Source organism: Prionailurus viverrinus, chromosome C2 (genome assembly GCF_022837055.1).
Source record: "Prionailurus viverrinus isolate Anna chromosome C2, UM_Priviv_1.0, whole genome shotgun sequence".
Classification (NCBI taxonomy): Eukaryota; Metazoa; Chordata; class Mammalia; order Carnivora; family Felidae; genus Prionailurus; species Prionailurus viverrinus.
The window spans coordinates 71505156-71533116 of NC_062569.1; the positions used below are offsets into that span (position 1 = coordinate 71505156).

General features: G+C 36.4%; 2 protein-coding genes across 3 annotated transcripts in view; one reads left to right on the top strand and one right to left on the bottom strand.

The window, feature by feature from the left end:
* The window catches only part of PIK3CA (phosphatidylinositol-4,5-bisphosphate 3-kinase catalytic subunit alpha), an 82344-nt gene extending 69954 nt beyond the window's left edge, over positions 1–12390 (top strand). Inside the window, exons 15-21 of the mRNA XM_047875533.1 lie at positions 497–603; positions 1325–1446; positions 2274–2352; positions 6036–6206; positions 6776–6893; positions 7001–7152; positions 7951–12390. Coding sequence (XP_047731489.1) covers positions 497–603; positions 1325–1446; positions 2274–2352; positions 6036–6206; positions 6776–6893; positions 7001–7152; positions 7951–8221 — 1020 coding nt within the window. The 3' untranslated portion in view covers positions 8222–12390. The remainder of the gene's footprint in view (positions 1–496; positions 604–1324; positions 1447–2273; positions 2353–6035; positions 6207–6775; positions 6894–7000; positions 7153–7950) is intronic.
* Positions 12391–14094: 1704 nt separating this feature from the next.
* Positions 14095–27961, bottom strand: part of KCNMB3 (potassium calcium-activated channel subfamily M regulatory beta subunit 3) — a 30504-nt gene continuing 16637 nt past the window's right edge. The window contains exons 2-4 of one of the 2 annotated variants that reach the window (XM_047875535.1): positions 22945–23136; positions 18870–19068; positions 14095–14148 (exon numbers count right to left, since the gene is read on the bottom strand). In XM_047875535.1, coding sequence (XP_047731491.1) covers positions 14095–14148; positions 18870–19068; positions 22945–23136 — 445 coding nt within the window. Of the gene's footprint in view, positions 14149–17237; positions 17707–18869; positions 19069–22944; positions 23137–27961 lie in introns of those variants that run through there. The other variant, XM_047875534.1, reaches the window with a different exon arrangement.

The window sequence follows — 27961 nt, forward strand, 5'->3', positions numbered from 1 at the left end:
GGTGTTTTCTGCAAAGCTTAAAAGTAAAGTTACTAAGCTGACGTGATGTCTCCATAGTTTTTCCTCTGGAACAAAGATCAGAAAACTCTTTCTTGAAAGGCAAGATAGTAAATATTTTAGACCTTGTAGGCCATGCAGTCTCTGTTGTAACTACTCAACTCTGCTATTCTAGTGTGAAAACAGCCAGTATCTAAATAAATTGGCATGGCTACATCCAATGCAGTTTGATTTACAAAAACCTCCATAGTTGACCAAGCCCTGCTATACTGGCAAAACATGTCTGTGTCAGTGTGCAGAATTGTCACAGGGGAATACACGGTGCTGCCCCTCCTGCCTCTGCCTGAGTTGTGTTGCTCTGTGCAATAGAAATCCTTCTGATCGAAATACAGGATATGGATTCACAGACTATACAGTACTGAGGTTCCAGCATATAAAAGCGATTAGCAGTTAGTGTTACCTTTTATGAAGTCTAACCATGATTGTGCTTATTTATTAGGTACAGATGAAGTTTTTAGTTGAGCAAATGCGGAGACCAGATTTCATGGATGCTCTACAGGGTTTTCTGTCTCCTCTAAATCCTGCTCATCAACTAGGAAATCTCAGGTAACGTACCTTATTGGAAGTTTTATTGATGTTTAAACAAGTACCCTGTCTGGAGAAAATCTGGAGAAAAGTTAAAGTGTCCATTATAATTAGAATGTTCAATTATATATGCTTCTCTCTCCTGTTATCCTACCCTGCAAAATAAGAGTTGTTCAATTTCCTTAAGTTCAGAACTGCATTTAGTCAGAATGAGTTTTTACTACTTTAATAATACAGTTTAAAACTTTCTCTGGCCAGAATTTCTGGTTTCATACAATACAAAAATGTAGTATCTGGGGGCACCTGGGTGGCTCAGTCAGTTAAGCGTCCAACTTCGGCTAATGAGCTCACGGCTTGTGAGTTCCAGCCCTGTATCAGGCTCTGTGCTGACAGCTCAGAGCCTGGAGCCTGCTTTGGATTCTGTGCCTCCCTCTCTCTCTGCCCCTCCCCCCCCAAAATAAACATTAAAAAATAATAATAAAAAAAAGAAATGTAATATGTGTAAAACTAGTGGTATGTCCCTATATTTGTTGAAAATTCCTATGTTATCATATAAGAAATTTTTAACCTTAATATTTATTTTTTCTTTATACTCCCCTTAGAAATGAATTCATAAATGGAAGTGAGAAGGTTTTAAGTTTTTATAAGACTTCAAAAACTATACTGTGTATTTTAAAATAAATTTGAGGGTAAAATAATAAACAATGTAAGGTACCTGGTAAAGTTTTTAACTATTTTAAAGGCTTGAAGAGTGTCGAATTATGTCCTCTGCAAAAAGGCCACTGTGGTTGAATTGGGAGAACCCAGACATCATGTCAGAGTTACTCTTTCAGAACAATGAGATCATCTTTAAAAATGGGGATGGTAAGGAAGAGTATTAATGAACTTATGATGCATGAATTTAGCTATCTTTTTATACACAGGATATTTATGAACTATGAAGACTATTGAAAGCCATTTAAGGAATATGCATGTGGTTAAAATACATAATATTAAACAGATGTCTTAACCTTTAGAACATGTATGTATGATTATTAAAAAGAAAAGAAGTACTAAATTGAGAACCAAATGGCCTGAAATAACTTTCTAACTATTTGCTTAGCTGTGTGAGTATCCATTCATTCCATAAATATTTGATGTGCTAAGCCATCAAATTGTAAAAATAAAACAGAATCCCTGCCCTCTTAAAGTTTACAGTCTAGCAGGGAGAAGAGAGATACTAAACAAATAATTACAAAAATAGAATTACACTATGCTACAAAAGAAAAGTGTAGTCTACTAAGAAATATTAAAGAAGGTTCTAATGTACTTGGAAAACAGGTTGCTGGGGGAGCAATGGAAGGATTTTTGATGGGTTGCCTTTGGGGAATGACATTTCAGCACTGAATTCTATTAGCCCCAATATGTTAATATAAACAAGTTCAAATCTAAGGATTCAGAAAAATAAGTACTTTAAATATTTTAGTCTAAAATTTTTCTGAAATACATAGTAGCTTATCCTACATTGTTATGCAGATGGTTTATGCAGATACTTTAGAGTGGGTTAAAGAATCAAAATATTGCTTCCTTATAGATCAATTTGAAAAGTAAATATAGCTGTATTTATTTTCTGTTTGAAAGCAGTGTGATAACATGACACCCAAATTTGCATTTATGGCATTAAGTGGTGGTACATATCATTTGAATTGCAGATTTACGGCAAGATATGTTAACACTGCAGATCATTCGCATTATGGAAAATATCTGGCAAAATCAAGGCCTTGATCTTCGGTAGGTAACAAGTAAGGCAACATGTATGTTAAAAAAGTTATCCTGAGAAAGTAAACTATTAGTAAATATCAGTTATAAAGCATAACGGGGCATTTATCTATAAGGAAATGTATGGAGTAGAGTAATACTAGTCGATTACACTACTTTCATTTGTCTTCCTCTTCTTTGCCTTAGAATGGCTAAGAGATTCAGGTAGGTAAGAAGAGGTATCTCTAATAAGCTGGTAAGGGCTCTACAACTGTGTCTGGAGTGTTAGTGTTTGGGACATGACATAGAAGACACAAAAGCCCCCTATTTTCATTCAGAAGTTAAGAGGTTTAAAGACAATTTCTTTCATAATATAAATTTTCTAATTTTAAAACTTTATAAAGCCTCTAATCTTGAATCAGTTTGATAGCAAAATTTATGAAAAGAACTAAAAGAACTCAAAGCTTTTGCCCTTCGGAGCACCCGTGTGGCACTGTCGGTTAAGCCTCCGACTCTTGGTTTTGGCTCAGGTCATGATCTCACAATTTCATGAGTTCCAGCCCAGCGTCGGGCTCTGTGCTGACAGTGCGGATTCTGCTGGGGATTCTCCATCTCCCTCTCTCTCTGCCCTTCCCCAGCTCGCACTGTCTCTGTCTCTCTCAGGATAAATAAATAAGCTTTAAAAAAAGAAAAGAGGGGCGCCTGGGTGGCGCAGTCAGTTAAGCGTCCGACTTCAGCCAGGTCACGATCTCGCGGTCCATGAGTTCGAGCCCCGCGTCAGGCTTTGGGCTGATGGTTCAGAGCCTGGAGCCTGTTTCCGATTCTGTGTCTCCCTCTCTCTCTGCCCCTCCCCTGTTCATACTCTGTCTCTCTCTCTCCCAAAAAAATAAATAAATGTTGAAAAAAAAAAATTTTTTTTTAAAAAAAGAAAAGAAAAGAAAAAAGCTTTTGCCATTCTGTTGATTTCTGCCCAACTTTCTACAATTATCAGTATTATCCCTTAAGTTTTCTGTCATGCTTCATCTTGTCCTGGTCATTTCTTGTCTCGTAGTGTTTCCTTTTCTTTCTTATCTCTTTGCAAATCTAGGGTCATTCCAGCAAAGGCCACTCTCTCCAAAAGAAAAATGTCTGTTTAAGTGAGCATAGGAGTCAACTCTAGCTGCAGCAGCAGAGTAGATTAGGGTCTGTTTGTATGCCTCTTAAAGATGGAGGGTAGCTGCTATATAAAGATGTATCAGCGACACATAGTAGAACTCTCTTATTGCAGAAGAAAAATGGACACATCAAGTAATTTGCTAAAGTACAAAATTGAGTCATCATCTTCAAATTTTTAATTCCTGACTTAATCCCTTCTGCTTTCCAAAAACAATGTTATATTGATCAAGTTTCCTCTTTTGGTATAATTTTCTATATCTGAGAGACACATGCCATTACTACCACTGTCCCCAGGGAAGTACAAAACAAAAGAGAGAATGCAGAACTAGACAGAGTAAAGAAGTTAACTGTAACTCTGGTAATTACAATATTTAATTGTGAATTAGAGACTATGCTAAAAAAGCACCTAAAGTTACGCTAGATCATTGGAAGGTAAGTTGGATCTTCAAAAAGTTTTTAAGTTTTAAAATATTTTCTAAATTTCTTTAACTTAAGTAATTTAAGTAAACATTTTTTAAGTTTAATTATAAATAAAATATAAATTTAAACAAAATCATAGCATTTTTATTCTTAACAAAACTTGGATTCTCTGCTTTATTTTTTTTATAACAAGCCTTACAGGAGTATGTGACTCTTTAAACTATGAGCATGTTCAACAGTAATAAAATTAAAATGTAAAGAGAGAATGAGCAGGAGTACAACCTTAAGAAATCCCTGTATTTATCAGGGCAGGTAGAAGGAAAGCTTCCAGGAAAGAAATGGTCAAAGGGATAGGTCAACCAGAATTTGTAATTCGCAGAATCCAAAAGAGAGGAGAGAGTCACAAACAGTTTATAGTATCAGGTGCTTCAGGGGATGTAAGACCGTAAGGACTATGAAAAAGCCCTTGGATTTGATGATTCATGGTTAACTGTAAGAAGAATTGAGTCAGTAGAGTAGTAGGTGTAGAAGTTATGCTACATGGAATTCAGAAAATGAAAATAAGTGTGGATTGTAATCTTTTAGGAACTTAAGTCAAAGAAAGATGGAAAGAAGTGCCAGTAGCTTATGAGAACAACAGAGCAAGAAAAACCATACTTTTTAGTACTTACGTGCCAAATGGTATTTTTTTTTCATTGTCTCTTTAACTCCTCCTCACATCTCCCTTGACTACATGTTCTTTTTAATACCATGTGATGAATGGGAGGAATCCATACAGCACTTCTGTGTATCCAAGTATGGTTCTATCAAGAAAAAGCATTTGTGGGTTATTAGAGTTGTAAGTTGAACTAGCTACTTTTTTTTTTTTTCATGGAACACCACTTTTACTTAAAGAATAACTAATAGATAAGTTTTGGTTATTGAGACATAGGTATTTGGCAGACATTTTCTTTCAAATGAGTTGATATGAGCCTATCCCTTCAAGGTGAACAACTGACACTATTGTCAAAGATCAAATTTGAGCTCTCAAGCAAAAATCAGAATTTTGAAAAACTTGTGTGTAAGCAGAACAGCTTCCTCCAAGTAAAGATTTTACTGAGGAAATCAGTGGTGTTATTAACAATTGTGATTTTTTTAGCTGGTATGATGAAACATACCAGCATTTGAAAGATCTTCATAACTCAGTGAACTGGTATCTTCCAAGTGACCAATGCAGCATGTGATAAAGTCACATGTGGGTAAAAGTTCGATTCAGAGGCAAGATAGACAAATGGATTTTAATGTAACAGAGTGTAAAGAGTTTAAGATGGTTTCATATTCCAAACTGCAACTTGAGAAACTACTTCTTATCCAGTTTTAGAATAGTATCAAAGAAAAATATCTACAGTTATCTGAAAAAGCTATTCCAATACTCCTCTTTTTTCTACCTACATAACAGTACAAGGCCAGATTTTCTTCATATGCTTCAATTAAAACATGGCATTAGATTGAGTACAGAAGGTGTACATGAGCATCCAGCTCAGCACTGTGGAATGAGACATTAGATTTTGAAAATAGGGGATTGTGTCACTGTTCTTACTAAGAATTATTTTAATATAAGGTTCTTCGTTTCATTAAAAAAATATTATTTATATTACTACAGAATAGTTTATTTTTAGATTAGTTAATACTTTAATTTGTTATTTTCTCTGTTTTAATTTCTATTATCAGTAGATATAACCCACATAAATAAAAGCTCTTTAGGATCTGGGTAATTTTTAAGAGAACAAAGGAGTCCTGAGACCAAACATCTGCTGCTTTGAAGTATTACTTAGATGTCAGTTAAACAAATTGAAATTCACCCATATTTTTAAAGTCATAAATATTTACGCAATTTTAATTGCCACAATAATTTTCTTAATGTTTTTCTCTTACATAATTAAATGCTTTCTCATTTGAAGGTTATAACAAATGATGGCAGATAATTTTGAGGATTTTTCTAGGAATGTTTGTCATACTGTAATAAAAGAAAATTAAAATTAAAGGAGTGAAGATGATGCATGACAAATTTGCAAAAAGAATATTCCTGTAATTAGGCTATTAAAATATTTGCTATTTTAAAATGCCATCATTTAATTGCAAATGTTTTTGATCTTTTTCAGAATGTTACCTTATGGTTGTCTGTCAATCGGTGACTGTGTGGGACTTATTGAGGTGGTGAGAAATTCTCATACTATTATGCAGATTCAATGCAAAGGTGGCCTGAAAGGCGCACTGCAGTTCAACAGCCACACTCTACACCAGTGGCTCAAAGACAAGAACAAAGGCGAAATGTGAGTTTATTATTCTTGTCTTCCTGTGTTCATCTAAGTTTATGTTAGCTGAGGCTTTTAATGGTTGTGTACATCTCTCTGAGACCAGAGAAGACATTTGTACTTACCTGGGAAAAAACTATGCTCAGCATTTGAAATGTTTGAGATTTTGTGTTTGAATGATCAGAATTGAATTGCTTATAATTTTGGTGAAATCCTATATATCCAACTTTATACATCCAGTTTTAGGTATCTAAAATGTGTTTCTCTTATTGCTTATTCTTTAAAAAAAAAAATGATCATTGAACATTTCAAAATATACTTCAAGGTCACTGTTGAAATGATTAGAAAAAATGTTTTTTTCATGTACATGTTCAGTATTTTTTCACTATAATAAAAATTCCGCTTTAGTCAGAGGATATGTAGAAATGTACTTTCTGTCTCAAATCTCTGCACATAATTACTTCCTTTTCTTAATGTCAGCGATTGTTTTCCTTCTTCAGTAGAGACTTTGACCATCTTTTCCCAATTTGGACTGGCTTACTCTGTATTTCCACACTGCTGAAAAGGTGTTTATTTCTTCTTTGTAGATACGATGCAGCCATTGACCTGTTCACACGTTCATGTGCTGGATATTGTGTTGCTACCTTTATACTGGGAATCGGAGATCGTCACAATAGTAACATCATGGTTAAAGATGATGGACAAGTAATAGCTTTCTCTTTTTAAAATGTTTTGGCATTCTTAAATTTATTAATTCAGGATATTGTATTCTGCATTGGTCAAACTATAATATAATTATTTGTTTTTGAAAGCTATTTCATATAGATTTTGGACACTTTTTGGATCATAAGAAGAAAAAATTTGGTTATAAACGGGAACGTGTGCCGTTTGTTTTGACACAAGATTTCTTAATAGTCATTAGTAAAGGAGCCCAAGAATGCACAAAGACAAGAGAATTCGAAAGGTAAGTTCCAGAAATCAAAAATGCAAAGTACCGAATTCTTGCTGCTCTATCAAAAATAAGTGATATTTTTCAAGCAACTTAATGTTAACATTTTGGCATAACTGAATATTTTAATGTGTTTATTTATTTGTTGTGTAATGCTATGAAAAATGGAGGAAAACAATTTATTAAGTTAACTAAGGCCTGAAATGATTTATTTAGTTAATTAAGGCCTAAGAAAGTGATTCTTAATCTTCTTAATATATTAAAAGTTTTTATTTACTGTTGTTTAAATGATTGGACTACACCTTCTCTACATTGACAAATAATGTGTAGTGCTTAAGACAACATTTTTTAGTCCTACAATTTGAGGAAATCAGTCAACCGTAATTACCATGTGTATTCATAATTTTTCCTACCACCTTCTGGTATATCATCAGTCTATCTCAAACCTTAAAGTACTTTTAAATTCTAAAATCTCATTTTGTCTGTAACTCTATCCTGGCCGTAGCCCAAACCCTAAAGGCTTTAGTATGGACCAGTTCAAACATTTAATAAATCCTTGGTAAACTGCTAATGTGCCAGGCATCATTCTAGGTGCTGGTGATAAAGCAGTAAACAAAATCCTTATGGACTCACAGAGGTTACATTCTAGTGTGGGGTAAAGAGAAAGTGTTGGTAAGGGGAATGGGAAGAGAAATGCTATTTTTCATAGGTTTGCCCAAGAAGGCCTCTCTAATGACGTGACATTTGAGCAGAGACCTGAACATATTAACCCCAATTGTTCCATACTGATGAAACTGTTCTTATTACTTATAGGTTTCAGGAGATGTGTTACAAGGCTTATCTAGCTATTCGGCAGCATGCCAATCTCTTCATAAATCTCTTCTCAATGATGCTTGGCTCTGGAATGCCAGAACTGCAATCTTTTGATGATATTGCATACATTCGAAAGACCCTAGCTTTAGATAAAACTGAACAAGAGGCTTTGGAATATTTCATGAAACAAATGAATGATGCACATCATGGTGGCTGGACAACAAAAATGGATTGGATCTTCCACACAATTAAGCAGCATGCTTTGAACTGAAATGATAACTGAGAAACCAAAAGCTCATTATCTGGATTCTATACTGCACTGTTAATAACTGTCAACAGGCAAAGACTGATTGCATAGGAATTGCACAATCCATGAACAGCATTAGAATTTACACAAGAACAGAAATAAAATACTATATAATTTAAATAATGTAAACGCAAACAGGGTTTGAGAGCACTAAACTAGTTCATTTCAAAATTAAGCTTTAGAATAATGCGCAATTTCATGTTATGCCTTAAGTCCAAAAAGGTAAACTTTGAAGATTGTTTGTATCTTTTTTTAAAAAAGAAAACAAAACAAAAAAACCCCAAAATATATAGAAATGGTGGAGAAGGAAAAAGAATGATGTTCTTTTTTTGTCTTGCAAATGTTCTATGTTTTGAAATTGTGGACACAACAAAGTCTATTATTGCATTAGGTCCAAGGAAACTGAAGTTTGATGTTAAATTGCATTAAGATTAGAAAATAATGAAGATTTCTTATTTTTCCATTGCTGTTCAATTTATAGTTTGAAGTGGATTTTTTTGACTCCTTGTTTAATGAAGAAAACTGCTTGGGGTGGAAGGGACTCTTGAGATTTCACCGGAGACTTTTCCTTTTTAATAAATCAAACCTTTTGACGATATGGGGTCTTATCTGCAAAGTTTTGGAAGCAGTCACAAATGAGACCTGTTATAAGGTGGTGTTTTTGGGTTTTGTTTTTTTTTTTTTTCTGGACAGTATTTACAAGAATCTGATTCTTATTTCCCAGGGAAATTCTGGGCTCCCACAGAGTACAATAATCATCATAGAGAAAGAATGAGCAGGAAAAGCTCTTGCTCCAGAATTGTACAGTATTCGCCTTAGGTTGATTTTTTTTTTTCTCCTTTTGCAATTGAATTGAATACATTTTTCATGCATGTTTCCAGAAAATAGAAGTGAGTATTAATGTTATTAAAAAGATTATTTTTTTTATTAAAGGCTATTTATATTATAGAAACTATCATTAATATATATTCTTTATTTACATGATCTGTCCCATAGTCATGCATTGTTTTGCACCCCAAATTTTTTATTGTCTGTAGCAGCATGGTCAGCTTTTCTCTCGGTCCGTGGGTGAGGCTCAGGCACTATCCCATTTATACCAATGACTAGTGTATAACTAATAAGGAAAACAGATTACAGTTCATCCTCTTTCCTTTTATTTCTGTTTTCATATGAATCCCCCATTTTCCACCTTCTTTTATAGTTGATAATGCCTCAATCATGAAACTAGTTACCAAAATTGACACAATATAGCATATCTTCCTGATTGCTTCAGCCCCTCTACCCAGGTATGCTCATGAATAATACTTTATAATATGGGGGAATAGAAACCATGAACTTTCTACCTTCTTAGGCTGTTTATGCAATATCTTGATAATAAAAGTAGGACCTTAAACCATTTTAAGATCATGTCCCATTTCCAAGCGGTTAGGGCTCACTCTTCAACTTTATTAAATTGCATTTGAGTACAGGATGCATTCTTAAACACTTTGGAAAACATTAACCCAAGATGTAGGGGCTAATGCTAGTCATCACTCTAGAATCTGTTATTTTAGTCAGTATTTGAAATGAATGATTAATGCCCTAGGAAATAGCTTTAGCAAACGTCCAGGTGCCACACCAGAAAAAGTGCAATAATTTACTGACAGTTTTCTAGATTAGGCATATTATTGGAATACAACTTTATAAAAAGTGTACATTATAGTAAAACAGCATCACTTAAACGATATTCACTTATGAAATCAGTTACCTATAATAGAAGTCTTGAATAGCGAACAAGGGACTCTAATACAAATACTCTTAATATTTGGCTGTTTTAGAACCCTTAAAGGGCCTAATTATTGGAGATTTAGGTACTTCACTAAAGCATGTACATAATATTGCCAACAAGAAAAATAAATTTGAAAATTAGGGGAACTTACTTCTGTAAACTGTCTTGGAATAGTTAAGAAGAATTTAAACTCCCATTTTAAGCAGGAAGCCAAATAGATTCTTTTGCAGATAGAGGTTTCATAACTTATTAAAATTTGTTTAACATTTTGTGCCTTTTAGATATATTCAATTAACACATGCTAACATCCCAGTCTTTTCTATGTCAGGGATTAATTACAGGAAAACTCAGTGAAATGGTACAAATCTGAAACTCTGATGGTAGAAACTGGAGATTTAACCGAGAACCATGTTTTACCCGAGTGCCAAAAAAGCTTTGAGCTTCCTTGCACAAAATGTATATAATTTGTGCATTTCTCACATGAGCCCAGATAGTTCCCTTCCCCTGGGACCTCTCCACCATTAAAACACAAGCCACACAGCTTATTTCATCATTTACATTTATTTTCAATAGTTATTACAACCAAGTTAATTCTGTTTGAAGAAGCATAGACAAATTTTACTAAGAATTAAGATTCTATAGGTTAAGTGATTTCGCTAAAAGCAAAGTAAGTTTTAAACAAATCCAAGCGGAGTTTAAGCAAACAACATTAAAAATAAGAAAAAAAGGCCAGGTAGTGCTCAGAAGGCAAAGAACCAAAAATTGAATTGAATGTTACATGGGGTGACTAAGATGTCAAGTCAACGGTAAGCCGTTTCCAGGTAGTGCAGTGTCTGGTCACCCCCCCCCCCCACCCAATGGATTGGTCAGTTCCTGTGGCCGACCATTCTTGTCACTGAATGTGGTATAACCCACTGTTGACTCGACAGTTTCATTTGGTCACTTGAGAAATAACTTCCTTCAATGACTTTCGGAGGAAAAAAAAAAACCAAGCAGGTTTAACGAACCTAAAGAAAATAAAACCTAATTTTAAACACATTCTAGTAAGATATAATCTGAAAATCATGTTTTAACTTTTTATCATATTCTCAGCTATACAGAATCATTTATTTTGAAGATTTTTAGACTGCTGTTAATTTGAAATCTGTTAATCATATTGTAGAATTTGGTTTTTAAAAAAGATGTTTCTAATTGGATTTTTTTAAAGAAGAATGGAATTTGGTCACTATTTTCTGATAGAACCTAAGCTTTTTGTGGTTCTTAGTGTCCTCTGTAAAACTCAGTGTCAAAGTAATCAACTTTGAGGTTTTCCCTTCTAATCTGCTTTATATTATAAGCCCTTTAGGAAATGGGAACCTGGTGAATATACAATGAATTGTAAAATATTTTAATGTGTAATTTTTTCAACTGTGAAACTATGACTATTGGTTTTTGATGAAAACAGCTGCTGATAAAGTATTTTGTGTAAAGTGTAGTTCTTATTAATCAGGAAAATAATCAATGACTTGATTAGAATGTATATACCCTCTTGGATTTTATTTTAAATGGATTGGTGATTTTCACATAGGTAAAACACAGTCCATCTGTATTCTTTTTCCATCAAAAATTGAGCAATCTAGCATCATAAAAAAATTATGAGCAGCCTATCTGTTTTAAAAGAACCATGGAAATTTCACAACACATAAACTTGGATTTGTTAACGATTTTATAAATCCATTTAATTCCTATTCTGACCCAATAGCCCATGCTTGCCAACTCTTTGAAAAAAAAAAAAAATTGATTTCCAGCATTATTTTAAAGTCAGCAGGTTAACCTTTTCTGAATGTTTTGACTTTTGTTTCTATGTCTACACAAACTGCAGACCTGGGCTGGACCCACATACTTGGAATCCACCTTAAAAATCGATTTTGATGTCCAAGACATCACTAAAATATTGAGTTTAAAGACCCTATGCGGTGTTAATGGATTGTGGTGCTTCTCCTATCTAAAAACAACTTTCATACTTCAGATGTTTTTGAGAAGAGGGGAATGTGGAAGGAGGGGGCAGAAGAAGAGGGGGAGTCTGTTTGAATGAATTACATTCTTCGTGCCCATCCTGCTCAGATGAGGCGCTTCTAAGGGAAGCCTTAGACGGGGCCTTCGAAAGACAAGGCAGAAAGCTGTGAGTATACTGTGCATACCAGGAGGGAAATAACTCTTCCTCAAGGACGGCATTGTGAGGGCTGAAGTATAAAACTCAGCATGGACAGGATCCTCAGATAACAATTATTGGTGACAGAGAAATACAGCTGGGCTGTTTTTTAAAATATAAACACAAACCATTTTTATTTTTTAATTGTTACATTAAAATTATAAATGTATCTTACGCGCCATGGCCTGGAAAGCCTTTCTTCTTTTCTTTACAAAGTTATTTTCATTTTCTGAAAAGATTATGGGGTTTAGCTCAAGATAACTATGGTCCTGATAAAATTGGATTGGTAACTCTACCTCAGAAGGTTAATAAGAAAAAAAGTAAATGAGTCACAACTCAATACCAGGCTCTGATGTTACAGAAATTTCCAGAGCACTGTAGTTTAGATTTATAAAAAGTCAGAGTTGGCATGCCTTGTTTTTAATGGCATTGGAGACATTAAGAAAAAAATTTGGTTAAAATTTAATCATTGCTCCAGCCATGGAAAAGGCTACAGCGCCAGAAGGTTTGTGGTACTAGGTTCTTGAATTCGGCATTCGAAATTAGCTGTCTTCCTTTTCTTTATTATTAGTGAAATTGGTGTGTGTATATCTGCACACATTTCTATTTGCCTACACACTGCTCGCTAGTCCTAGTCAAGAAGTATCGTTCATAAAAGGTGTAAGCATCAGGTTCTAAAGCTCAGAAGTGTTTAGAATTCATTAGGAGTTTCCCGAGTTGGGATGTTAGTTTTTAAATAAACTTATTTCATCCAAGTATTTCACTTGATTAAGGTTTTACACTTTCTTTTTATCAGTGAAGCGTCGTTCCTTTTCCTTAGTTTTAGACATGTTAATATTACAGCCGTGCTAGTTAGCATAAAGTGACAGTTATGAGCCATAAGGAAATTTTCTCACTTTTTACACAATGACATATATATGAGTTTTAGTAGGGGGTTGGGGGCGGTTGGTGGGCGGGGGGAGGGGATCAGTCCATTGTACGGTTAGTGTAGTTTAGGTAACTGATTTTCACTACCAACAGTAGACTCCATTCTTCATGTTGGTAAGTATGGAAAGGTTTTCTTAATGCATTTTGTAAGCCAGTTAAGTCTTAAATCTTATCTGAAACCTTATTTAATCTGTCACTACAATAATTTTGTGGTTATGCTAAAAGCCATGTATATTTTTAGGTGATTCTTATTTTTGTTACTCCTTCTAGGTTAAGCAAGGAGGAAGAAAAATTTCATTGTTTTATATTTTCTCAAAATATCTTTAATAAGACTTATTAATTCAAGTATGAATTTACAAATGTAGTCATGATCTATCAATTTCATTTAAAAAAAAAAAAAAAGCCCCTATCACATTTAATATATGTTCTGAAGAGTGGTTGGAGAGCTTGGACTTCATGTGGTTTCTAGAAATGCTTTTGGCTACGGAACCTAAGTCAAATACAATTGATAGTTTTGATGTGATTCAGTCCTCAGACTTCCTTGGGTTGAATACAATCTAAAAGAATATATCCTTTTGGAACATAACACTTTACTATCTTGGGGAATGTGGCATTACCAAAAGAAGACTACAAGCACATCAAATGTTGACTTTGGAAGCTTCAAAAAACAGCCCCTACCACCCTCTTTTGGCCCCTTTTAATTGTAGCAAATCTATTTCTATTTTGTCATTCAATGAATTGAAGTCCTGTGGTATACTGCATTCATTAGGAGAAAAATGTTTTTACATATTCTTTTACTGATGGCCCAAAAAGGTTTGACACAGCAAGATTCATGTGTTATTGTACTGAGAATATAGAATAATACAGTGTCACTAAATTTAAGACCTCTTCCCAGTCTTGCTGTTCCTAGCAAGATGTTTGGCCTGTGACTGCACTTACTGTTTGTGCTCATCAGAAACTGTCAATGTCTGCTTTTCTTTTAACTTTGCAGTCTGTAACATCACGCTGTTTATTAAAAAAAAAAAAAAAAAAAAAAAAAAACTTACTGGTGTCTAAGCAGTCCTTAGTGTACTACATATTTTAAACAAAAAACTGTGATAATTATACTTTGCCATTTTTTTGGAATACTTACAAGCAAACCGGTGTTGCTAATAATCAAAATTTAGCTGAACTTGAGTTCTGATCAGTAACAACTAAGAATAGTTGATTGAAAACCTGAAACTATTATGCCTTAAAAGCAATTTGTCTGCCCCAGTAATGAATATTAGAGAAATATCTGTTTGAATATTCATTTCCTTTAAGCAAAAAGAATTGTATGTTTGTGTTTCAAGCAGAAACATACACATATACATATGAATGTGTTTGTACATGCAGACAGACTTATTTTCAAGTCAGTTGAAGACCAGAACCTAGAAGTGAGGTTGGGCTAGAAGCAAACTGATTTTACTTTCAGTTATCGTAAACCTTGCAAAAGGGGAGTCTGTACTTGGATGAGTACATACATGTGAGTGTTGATACTCTGTACTTCTAAGCAATTAATAGCAAATGATTGCTCACATTTTGTCTCTTTGCCAAATGGTTTGCGTGACTTTGAATTAACATTATTCTAAATGGACTTTGTTCTCCAAGCATAATGTTCCTCTTTCCTGAGATGAGGTAACGAGATGAACCAAGTAGCCGCACAGTATGAGTGGAAAACTGGTAATTGCAACACTAGGTTTCACACTTTCACACACTTTTTAGGCTTTAAACGAGTGGTTTTGAATTTGTTAGGAGAAAAATCCCAAGAACTGCACGTTGTTAGATGGGTGTCAAAACTTACTAAGAAATGGAATAGAGATCTGCCCTTTAGCAATCTATAGAATCTCAATTTGTAGAATGACTTAAAATATGTGTGCCTACATCTATTTTATTTCAGGAAAGTCTTTGGTATACAAAATAATTTACCGCAACCTTTTAAGCAGCACGTTCTGAATCTTAAATGCATATTATATTTCGCCAAGACAAGGGGAAGGAATGCTCTCCTACAGCTCCCTACGCTAGCCCCTATAACCGGCTGTCCAGTGAAAGGTACCAAGGCTGACTGAATTTATTTTATTTTTTAATGAGAATTGTATATATTTAAGGTGTACAGTATGATTTGATATTCACGTACAGCAAATGATTATAGTCAAGCTAATCAATGTATCATCTCCTCACATTGTGTGTATGTGTGTCTATGTGATGAGAATACCTGAAATCTACTTTCTTAGCAAATTTCCAGTATTCAATATAGTATTCTTGCCATAATCATGCTGTACATGAGATCTCTAGACCTCATCTTAAAACAGAGTTTGTACATTTTAATTAACATCTCCCCATTTCCCCTACCTGACCACACCCCCAGTAATCACTATCTTACTCTCTGCATCTGTGTATTTGACATTTTTAGATTCCACATATAAGTGAAATGCAGTTTTTTCCTTTCTATGTCTGGCTTATTTTACTGGCATAATCCCCTCTGGGTTTATCTGTGCCGTTGCAAATGGCAGGATCTCCTTTTTTAAGACTGAATGATATTCCATTGTGTATATGTATACACACCTCACATATGTGTGTACAGTGTGGGTGTGTGTGTAAGATCACAATTTATTCATCTGCGAATGGACACTGGTTGTTTCCATATCTTGCCCATTGTCAATAATGCTCCAATGAACAGGGGAATACAGATGTCTCTTGGAGATACTGATTCCGTTTCCTTTGGATACATACCCAAAAGAGGCTGACTGAATATTGAAACTTAGCAAAAAAAATTTATCTAACATTTTTTGAGCACTTTTACTAGGTGCAAGAAACTAAGGTGTTTTATATACTCTACCTTGTCTCTTCCTTTACCCCATGAAGGAAGAGATTATCCCCATTTTATAAATGAGAAGAGAGAGGCTTGAACCTTCATTTCAGTTCAGCTGAACTTCCAGGGGATACGTATCTGAAAAGCTGTAGTTATGACCTATGAATTCAAATAAATCCTCTGAAACACATGTGTTTTCTACTATTCCACACTAGGAGGAGGAGAAAGTACCAAAATTGTTCATTACTTGTCAAGTCAATATTGCTCTATTTAATCATTCAGTCTCTTCAGTAATTTGTGATTTGAAATTAACTGCTAAAAGGCATAATATTTACTTGGAATCAAAATTTCTGTTTTAATTACATCTGCATATAAAAGTTGCTTCAAAGTCTCATTCTTTCTGTGGACCATGATGTAAAACTTTTTTAGTAAAATTGAAGAGATGCTTTGAGGCACATTGGTTTTCAGAACAAATACATGTTTTCAATTCCCAATTCAGCTTATTCTGGAAAGCACTTGTTGGGAGAGCCTTGTGACATTCATTAGTTAATAACCAGGGTTGAGTCATTAAAGTACAGATGTTTGCTGACTGTCCACGTGGGACTTTTCTACAATTGCAGATTATCTGAGATGAATGTTAAATTCCATCCAATACAGCTTCTCCCTACTTCACGTTTCTGGCCATCTCTCCCACCCCCACCAGAATGTGCACAAAGAAGAAAATGAGCTTATGGAAAGCATAATTAACTAGGAGAATGTTGCTGAAAGAAAAATTACATGGTACATGGCAAGGTTAAGTACAGAGAACTCTAAACTCAGTGCCATTTGCTAGGAGCAGCTTTCCTTTATCATGAATGGTGAAGCAAAATGGTCGGCCCACATTTTTTTGAAATTACAAGATTATTATCTTCCTAACAGTGAATGACCTGTTCTTCACTAAGCACTTTTTTGGGAAATGTTTTGATGTAAACTGTGTTGCATAGACCTAGGCTGGCTGTTCAGTACTCAATAGGTTAGATACCCTCCATCATTTACTTCCACGCGGACAAGTTCGGCTAGAGCTGAAATTAGATAAAGCACAGCTACTGTGAGCTCATTTCGCCATGTGGAGACAAAAAGCACTTCCTTGGCTCATGTGGAAAGAAATGTGGGGTAGAAAAAAGATGGTGAGTTTGTATGTATGCATAGAATAAATGGAATACATAGTGAGGCTTTTTAAAAATGTTTCCCAAAAGAAATGTACTTAGTTTGAATTGCCTCTACGTGGTTAGTTTGCGAGCAGGCGTCATTAGGTCCACAGGTGAAAAAATTGCAGGTATCTGAAGGCCAGGACTTTAATCTGGCCACTGTCTTAAGATCTTTCTGCCCCTTTCTTTGTCCCTCCCCAAACTCCACAGTTTGAATCGATGCTGTTCCATATAAGGTACTTTGCCACCTACCTCATCTCTGAGTGCAGCGCTGTATTTTTCACACAGCAGGGACAGGTACTGTGTTAATCTCACCATGCCAACAATCAGGGCACCCCCTAGCAGAGTCAGTGAAGGCCAAAATAAACAGTGAAAGATAACCATCTGGTCGTACTTTTTTATGAGAATGACATCTTCAGATTGGCTGTCTGGACTGTAGAAGCATGAAAAGGGAGTCCCGTTTTTGTGATCAAAGAATTCCTTTATGTCCAGCACACTGTTGAGCAAATCATTCCTATCTCGGTGACACTTGGGTGTGTAAAAGCACTAGGAATATGGAAGAAGAAGAAAGATGAAGGCACTGTCCCCCAAACCAAGCATTTAAACAACAGTTTTCATTCTGAAAGAGCTTCAGACTGAAGCTATTCATGGAGAGTTGCAATCTCAGAAGCTAATGGAAGCTGTTGTAAAGCTCATGGGGAAGTGTGGGCAGGAGGGCACAGAGTGATATGGCCATTTCCAGGCACTATGTAGAAATGTGGAAAGGGATTCTTAGAATACAAATATTTCAGAAGAGGCAGTGACCAGCTTCATAAGGACCATGCAGGCCCCCTTGGTCTTTGTCCATTCAACAAATATCTGCTGAGCTCACTATGTGTTCTCAACACCTATTAATGCCTCTATCATCTTTGTCTTGATTTCCTACAGTAAAATCTTTACCTAAAGGATAGCATGTTGAAGCCTTTGCCCTAGGCCCATGGAGAGGGGTCCTACATGGGCTTTGGTTCCTGGGTGGCAGAACCAGTGAAGAAGGGATATGTCAGCTGGTGATTTTTTTTTGAAAAATGCCTGAGATTTTTTAGCATATCCACTAGACACTCGAGGCACTGTGCTTAGGGTCTACAAAAATGTTTGAGGCCTTAAAAACTATTGCATCCAAAATAGAAAACCGAGATCATCAGATTGATTAAGTGCCTAAGTAAGTAAAGACAACAAAGCATAGTATGTCAACTAATCTGATACAACCTAACTTTCATAGTTAGGTGAGAATGTGCACTATACATCATATGAACCAATCAAGAAATGTATAAAATCAAAATTATAATAATTTTTACATTTATTTTGATAAGAAAAATTGCTTACTTGATGTAAGATGGGTTGAGTACATTTTAACATTTTTGATACAATGGGGAGTTGGGCTTCCACAAGTAAAACTGCCTACAAATGACTCTGTCCACTGGCTCAGCCTGTAAATTCCAGACACCAGTGTGTGAAATTGGCATGATTCCTTTCCATTCTGTAACCCCCATTTTTCCTCCAAGAATGCCTTTAGCTTCATTTATCCCGATCTGACCACTGTAGGGGTGTTCACTGGAAGGAAACGGGTTTACTGCCAGAGATGGTCCTGGGTACTGCACTCTGCAGGGGACAGTCTGGCATGGAAGGGCAGCTGTAATGAGAACTCTTTAATTACATGAACTTGAAATTACCTTGGAATTTATCTGGACAGCCTCTTCATTATAATGTAGGAGAGCTTTCTGACCTGAATGGGTGACGTTCACAAACACCTGAAGACATGGGTACTCGCCCCGGCCTCGGCAGCCTACACCACAGGGGAAAGCGCAGTCCATCCAGTCGTCCGTGATATGAGTGTGGATGGTAGTACAGTTCGACTCTTCTCTCTGAATACTTCAATTGCAAAAGATAAATGATCTTCACCCTCTAGAAAATTTACTTTTATAGTTGTAATGTGATAACCCAAGACGTGTCTATTTCCAGGGAATGTGGAACCATTACAGAAGGTACATAATGATTAGGGAACATTGAGATAGGAGAGAAACAACAGCATATTGCTAAGTTTCTTCTCAGTTATGACCCCCTTGGCATATTTCTTACTACACCAACCCTTAGAGCAATGGTTTTCAAACTTCAGAATCACCTGAGCGAGTTTAAGAGTGAAGTATTTGTGGATTCTAAGGCTTCACACCCAGAGATTTGGATTTAGTTGATCTGAGTTGAAATCCAGGAATCTGTATATTCAGCAGTATTTAAGATGCAGGTATTTGGCGAACCATGCTTTGACAAATATTACTGTAACCACATACTCAGAAATCTTATCCTCTTCCATTCCTTATCATCTCAAGATGCACCCATTGGCCCGTCCTGATGAAAATGTGCCTTTGGAAGGTTCCAACCACAGTCAATGTGACCCTTAGTCAATGTAGAATTCTAGTAACAAGGTACAATTCCATTTACTCATTCTACTTCCAAAGAGGCAAATACAAATCATAGAAGGAATGTCTCAGAAAACTTACCATGTTTTCACTGTCAGTAGGTTCCTTGAGGTGAGGGGCTATGTCCTATTCATCTTCATGTTCCTTAAAGCAAGAAGCACCATGCCTCCCACATAGAGGCTCAATACATGTTGTACTGAATGAAAGTTTGATTTGGAAAACATTCCTTGTGTATTTGCACACATACTACATGCACAGAATGTTCTAGGTGCCATGAGAAGTGGTAGACAAAATTCCTGCCCACGAAAATTTTGTGGTGGTGTTGAAAAGACAAATATGTATGAAATTGTTAGAGAACAAGTCCTAGATAAAGTAAAGTAGGGTAAGAAGAAATGCTTGACAATGTACAGGTCCATTCCTGGGGGCCCTCACACTCACACCCAGGTGGGTCCCTGACCTTATTTCCTGGTGACCTCAACACAAGAAGTCAGATTAGCAAATTCTAAAGTCTAGAATGTTTGAAAAGCCTCATTTATCTGGATTCATACTGCTCTCCTGTTAAGATCTTTGGCCATAAGTAAACATTTTTCTGTATTAATATAATAAACTTGAGACACAGTGCAGTTTAAAATAATCTCAAGGCCCAGGGCATTAAAAAATCATTGGATTTTTTAAATAAATATATTTTATATATATTTTATAAATTTTATAAATAAAATGTTGGGCAAGTGAAAATACAAATATGAAAAATAAGGTTCTTTCACAGGTTTAACACCAGCTGCTTTTCCACAAAATTAAATTCTGTACTTATTTAGACTAGGCATCTTAAAATAATTCTTTAGAGTTGCCCATTTGTCTGTGTCAGAACTTAGGCTCTCTGAATCCTAATCAAATGCTGAACTGAGTGTGGTTGGAACCTTCCTTGAAGATTTCAGAAAGCTCCATTATGGAGAGCAGTATATTTCTTCCTGTGCACAAGGGTCAGGCCAGTTCTCTCAGGGAGAGCCAGGGACATATTTAAAGTCTACTTATTTATTTTTTGAAAGAGAGAGAAAGGGAAGGGCAGAGAGAGAGGGAGAAAGAGAGACTCCCAAGCAGGCTCTGCACTGTCAGTACATAGCCCAATGTGGGGCTCGATCTCATAAACCGCACCATCATGACCTGAGTTGAAATCAAGAGTCAGATGCTTAACCAACGGAGACACCCAGGCACCTGGAACCAGGCATGTATTTAGAGCTGGAAACATGAGCATGTTCTTTCAACAGCACTGTGTGTCTATTTGTCTACAAATAGACAAAATCCATCATTTGATTGAGAGATGATGGTCGAAGGGCGTGGGAGCAGGCCATCTTCCATGGAGCAAAACCACTCTCTGAGGTGGCACAAAATCACGAGGCAAGAGACAGATGAGAACTCACCACTCTTAAGCACTCAATTACTTTAAGCAAACAATTTCCAGAAATGCTTAGCAAAGTAAAATTTAAATACGAGCAACAGTTTGGTGTCAGGTTGCAGAAGGTATCCTCAAAACATCTCACAAATTATCACATTTTAGAAAATAATCTGACCTGGACCTGCACACAAGCACTCATGCACATGCACACACATGCATGCGCACACACTCACACACACACACACACACACACACACAAATTTATTCAGCTTACATAGGTATGTGTAATGCAGCTAGATTGATGATTGGATGGGTGGATGGATGGATGGATGGATGGATAGAAGGAAGGATAGATGATCAGGTAGGTAGGAAGGTAGGTAGGTAGGTAGGTAGACAGAGATAGGCAATAGATAGATATCTCTCTACATATAATGGAGTAATAGAAAAAGGAAGGTAGAAAGCTAGAAGTCAAGAGTAAGGTAAAGCACGTAAACTGAAAACCATAAGATCCCCTACAGTTATGAGAACTGGGCCACAAATTTCGCTCTGAGCTTCCTAGCAGCCAAAGCAATGAAGGAAGTATAACCACATATAAGTTTCCTGGTGTCTACTAAATAAAAGTAAGCTGGATGATGAGAAGCAGAACATGGTGATAATACCAGAGGGAAAATTATCCTGAATGCTTCTAATAGTGGCGCTGTGTTCTGTAGTGATGGTGACCTCCACACTATTGCCCTAATAGTAACTTAGGAATGGCAGGAGATGAATCTGATAAATAACAAAAGCAGGACACCTACTTCCTATTCTGTGATCCTTTTTCTTAACTCCTAGGCCTCCCTCTCCCTATTCTCCCTGGGCCTTCTATCACTCTTTGGCTAACAAAAGGGAAAGTGCCCCTTGCTGTCCCCCTACCCAATACTGCCCTCCCTCAAAGTACCCCATGTTGTAAAAGGCATCCTCCAAAATTAAACAGCTCCTCCCCTGCCCTAATGAAACCTCCCATCCCCCACCCCCATTGCTACAAACTTCATTTAAGTATTAGGAGACCAGGAGTCTTATATCAAAATGACAGGCAAGTTCTTTACTGGCTAGGTGACCTTGGGCAAGTTACTTGGACTGAGCCTCAGCTTTCTCATTTATAAAATGAAAATTAAGGGGCGCCTGGGTGGCTCAGTTAGTTAAACATCAGACTCTTGGTCTCAGCTCATGTCATAATCTCACAGTTCCTGAGATCAAGCCCCACATCAGGCTCTGTGCTGACAGTATAGAGCCTGCTTGGGGTTCTCTGTCTCCCCACCTCTCTGCCCCTTCCCTGCTCGTGGTCTCTCTCTTCCTCTCGAAAATAAACATTAAAAAATAAAAATAAAAAAATAAAATGAAAATGATAAAATAATGCTACCATGATAGGTTTGCTATAGATTTAAATAGGATAAAATATAGTATATTTTGGCATATAGTATATATTTAATAAATGGTAACTGTTATTTGCTATATTTAATAATGAATAAAACAAAAGGGAAGAAACACTTATTGACCAACTACTATGTGCTAGGTAGATATTGTCAAACTCAAAAAACTCAGAGTTAAATAACTTTTATTGTGTTCACATAGAAGACTTAAATTAACCTTTCCCTATGATATCTGCTTGTTAAAGGAAGAATTTATTCCTTCCATGCATATCTAATTTATGGATCAGCTGTTGGAAGTACTTTTCAAATTGACAAGGGGGAGTGGTAAAGGAGTATCTTCCACTTTGTTACCACACCTTTCTCTACACCCAACTGCCTCCCAGCACTGATAACGAAACAGGTGATTCTATCATCCCTTAGACACTGGTCAGGAGGGCTGAAGAGGCCAAAGCCAGCTTCCTCTTCTCTACCACTATGCTTGGATCTGATCCGAATTGAAAATTCTGGGTCTCCTTTCTATGTTTCTTACCTGAGCATGAAAGGCTTTAGGATGGTAATTCCAAGCAAGAAGAACATGAGGACTGAGAAGCCCATCATTGCAAAGCCCAGCAGCAAGGCTCGGTCCTCTCCAGCACTGGATGGCAGCTTCTTGTGCACATCTGGTAAGTCTCCATCATCGTGGTCTATATTTCTATTTCTGCCTGAGGCAGAAAAGGCTGTCCTTTGGAGGAAGTAGGAAGGAGATATTTCAATAAGCCCATAGAGAAATGGAAACATATACCAACCCATGGTGGGTGGAGGGATGATCCCATTTGCTGTCCACCTCAGGTTTGTGAGCAGGTTCAGTGCAACACCATGAAATCCCATGTTCAGAGCTTGGCTAAAAGTCCATCTAAACAAGCTAAAATTATGTGTTATAAAATATAATGTAATATAATATAATATTATTTCTTACATATAACAAACAATCATAAGAAAGTCTTTAGAGATCGGTTTAATCAATGATTAGGAAACAATTGACTGTCTGTAGTTTTTATTTGTATTATGTGACTAAGTATTATGAGCTTACTTCTCTGTCAGGTATACTGCACATTACCCATGAAAATGATTTTTACACTATTTTATAAGTTCCATATGTAAAGAATGACTTAAAAGGTTTGGAATTAACAGCATCCAGAAATAGTAGGATTTGACTTGTTCTTTTATATTCAGCTGTTGGAAAAGCAGCATATCTACTATGGGGCTTGGTGACCCATGGTCAGTCCACTCAGAATAATGAAGCCTTCACTGCTGTTTTCTTTCCCCTCACCGCTCATCTCCTCTCTGTTCACTCACAGCTCTGTGTGAATGGTCCTACATTTCTTCTCTCCTTCCCTCTGTTCTGTACCGGCAAAGGATGCGATAAATTATTTCACGGGGGGGGGGGGGGGGGGGGGGGGTCCAGTGAACAGTAAAGTCCAAAACAAAAGTTGCTAACTGGTGACCCATGGACAGCATCCAGCCCACAAATGTGTTTTGTTTGGCCTTCTGTGTGTGTGCGTGTGTGTGTGTGTGTGTGTGTGTGTGTGTGTGTTCAATGTGGAATTAGTTGCTAACAATTTAAAAATCATGAAATTTCTCATAAAAATACTGATTACTAGCTTTTGAAAATATCATAAGATCCCATACTCCTGCCTATGAGCAGCTGGCCGAGCCAAACAGAGGCTGTCCCCATGGACAGGCATGTATTCTCCAATTTGCCAGAGTCCCACCACTTCCTATGGTCAATGTCATTGGTTTGCTACTCCTTGCTCATTAGGCATATGAGTCCCAGAGGTATTTCCACTTTAAGAGTCTTATCGAAATCTTAAGCCAAATGAATGCAGCTTTAATGGTAGAAACTCAGGCACCATCAGGCTGCTTAAAAAGCTTACTAAAAGTTAAAGCTGAGTAAAAACGCTGTCAAAGGAATTGCTACTTGCTTTCTTCCAAAAGTGTATTTTATACTTTATCCCACATCCTTCTCCTTTTCTCTCCCTAGCTCCTCTTCTCTCTGGCAACATCTTCAGAATTCAAAGAGAGTGAGGGGAATGTCAGGCTATCCAGGATGTTCCAGGAGCCTACACCAGGAAGCACTGGCTTCAGAGGACAGCAACACTCCCTGGTTAATACTACTCTGACTTCAAGACCTGGTTTGGAGATTTTTAGTCTCCTCTGATATTTCACTCACTTTCAATCATGCCACCCTCAGAAAATGGGAAGAGGAAAAAACTTTTTTAATGAAATTTGAGCCAGTACATTTTATAATTTGTCAACAAGTATGATAGATTAAGAGTTTCATCCATAAACTAAGATTTGGATATTTTGTGGGGTTTCCAATACCCAATATCCCATCTTTTCCCTCATGTTCTGAAACTAGATTTTAGTTGCTTCATATTATAAGGCATCCCAGAGGTTTATTGTAAGATACCCATGGAATCTACACATGAAGAGGCTTATTATAAGGCCTCTCTGCATTTCTCATATATTGATTTAACAGACCCAATTATAATTGTTGATATAGAAAACCGGCATAATTTCAGTGTGCATGGGAAGCATCTACACAGGGGACACCTTTGATCACCTGACCCTGGTGGCCAAGACGCTGCTGTTCCTGAGTGCCACTGGAATGTAATGATTAGAAAGACAAGTTATTGGTAGGCCACCACCCCCCAAGGTACTGCACAGATAGCAGACTAAAATACACAATCTTCCTGTGAAAAAGGCCTATCTCCTTATTCTGGAGCTTCAGCCTAAAGTACAGGCTTCAGTTTTCCTACACATCTAGAGGCTAAGGAGGCACTCCCAGGGAACACAAGCAGGGATATACAATCCCTGCACACCCTCTTGGTCTTGCTATAGCTTGACAAGACCTCCCAGAAAGGAGCTTGTCTGGAGCCCCAGTTTTTGCAACTCTCATCTGGGAGACACTTCTAGATCACCTTGTCTGAAGGCCAACTAGGTTTCCAATTGCAGCCCCTCAGGACTGTATATATTTGCATACTTTTACAGCTGCTGCCTGAGGGTCTGGCTTCCAATCAGCCTTAAACTAGGTGCTAAATGAAATTCCTTCCCTTGGAACACTGACAGGTTTTAACACACCCTTAACAGCTGGGACATACAAAGAATAAATCAGGCAGTTTAGACAACCACAAAGTTTTGAGAAACAACCAAGAGCTAGGGAAAGGGTGAACAAGAACATTCATCACTTACACAAGGCCACTCCTTCAAGACTGAGAGAAATAGCTGTTTTGCCTAAACAAACACAGAGTCAAGCAAAATGAGAAAACAAAGAAATATGTTCCAAATGAAAAAACAACACTAAACCTCATGAAAAGACCTTAATGATACAGAGATAAGTAATCTACCTGATAAAGAATTCAAAGTAATGGTCATTAAGATGCTCACCAAACTCAGAAGAATGAATGAATAAGGTGAGAACTTGAACTAAGAGAGAGAAATTATAAGAAAATACTAAACAGAAGTCACAGAGCTGAAAAACACAATAACTGAACTGAAAAATACATTTGAGGGGTTCAAGAGCAAACGGATGAAACAGAACACATCAGCAAGCTGGAAGACAAAGCAATAAAACTCATCCCAACAGAGCAACAAAAGAAAAAAAGAATTTTAAAAAATGAAGACCACTTAAGAGACCAACATCAAGTAGAATAACATACACATTATAGGAGGTCCCAAAAGAAGAGAGATAAAATGGGACAGAAAAATTACTTGAAGAAATAATGGCTGAAAAACTCCCTAACCTAAGGAAGGAAACAGATATCCAGCTCCAGGAAGCCCAGAGAGTTCCAAATAAGACAAACAGAGATCCACATCACGACACATTATAATTAAAATGTCAAACATTCAAATAAAGAACTTAAAGAAGCAAGAGAAAAACAAATTGTTATGTATAGGGGACACCCCATAAAGCTCTCAATAGATTTCTCAGCAGAAACTTTACAGACCAGAAGGAAGTGGCCTGACATAGTCAAAATGTTGAAAGAAAAAAAAAAATTCCAACCAAGAAATACTCAGCAATAGTATCATTCAGAATTGAAGGAGATAAGTATGCCACATAAGCAAAAGCTAAAGAAGTACATCTCTCCTAAACTGGCATTACAAGAAATGTCAAAGGGATTTCATTTAGCTGAAAAGAAATGGCACTAACTAATAACAAGAAAACATACCAAAGGAAAAAAAAAAAAAACCCTCACTGGAACAGGTAAATATAAAGCAAAGGTAGTGGATTGATCACTTATAAAGTAGTAAAATGAACTAAAACCATAATAATTAGTTAAGAGATACGTAAAATAAAAACATGTAAAATGTGATATCAAAAATATAAAGTAGGGACGGGGTGCCTGGGTGGCTCAGTCAGTTAAGCATCTGACTTCAGCTCAGGTCATGATCTCGCGGTCCGTGAGTTCGAGCCCCACATTGGGCTCTGTGCTGACAGCTCAAAGCCTGTAGCCTGTTTCAGATTCTGTGTCTCCCTCTTTCTCTCTCCTCCCCCTGCTCATGCTTTATCTCTCTCTTCTCAAATATAAACGTGAAAAAAAACTTTAAAAATATAATAAAGTAGGGAAAGAGGAGTAAAAATGTAGTTTTAGAATGTGTTCAAATTTAAGTTGCTATCAACTTAAAATAGACTGTCATAGACATAAGATGACATGTGTGCACCTCATGGTAACCACAAAGCAAAACCTGAAAGTAAATACATACATACAAAAATGAGAAAGGAATGTAAACACAACACTAAAGAAATTCATCAAAATATAAGGAAAGAGAAAAAGAGAAGAAAGAAACAGAGAGGAACTATAAAAACAGCCAGAAACAATTAACAAAATGGCAATAAGTACACACTTATCAATAATTAATTTAATTGTAAACATACCAAATTCTCCAATCAATGTGGAGTGTCTGCATGGATTAAGAAAAAAGAAAAACAAGTCACATCTATATACTGCACACAAGAGACTCACGTCAGAAGACACACACAGACTGAAAGTGAAGGGTGGGAAAAAGACATTTCATGCAAATGGAAATAAAAAGAAATCTGCTGTATGTATACTCATATCAGACACAATATACTTTAAACAAAGAATGTAATGAAAGACAAAAAGGAGCACTACGTAATGATAAAGGAGTCAATCCAGTCAGAAGATATAACATTTATAAATATATATGCATCCAACATACTACTAAAGTAAAGCCAATATTAATAGACTTGAAGAAACTGACAGCAATAAGATAATAGTAGAAGACTTTAACACCCCACTTACATCAATGGCTAAATCATCCAGACAGAAAATCAATAGGGAAACATTGGCCTTAACACATTAGACCAGATGGACTTAATAGATATATTTAGAACATTCCATCCAAAAGCAGCAGAATTTATATTCTTCTTAAATGCACATGAAACATCCTCCATGATAAATCCCATGGTAGGCTAAAAACAAGTCTCAATAAATTCAAGAAGACTGAAATAATATTAAGCATCTTTTCTGACCACAGTGGTATGA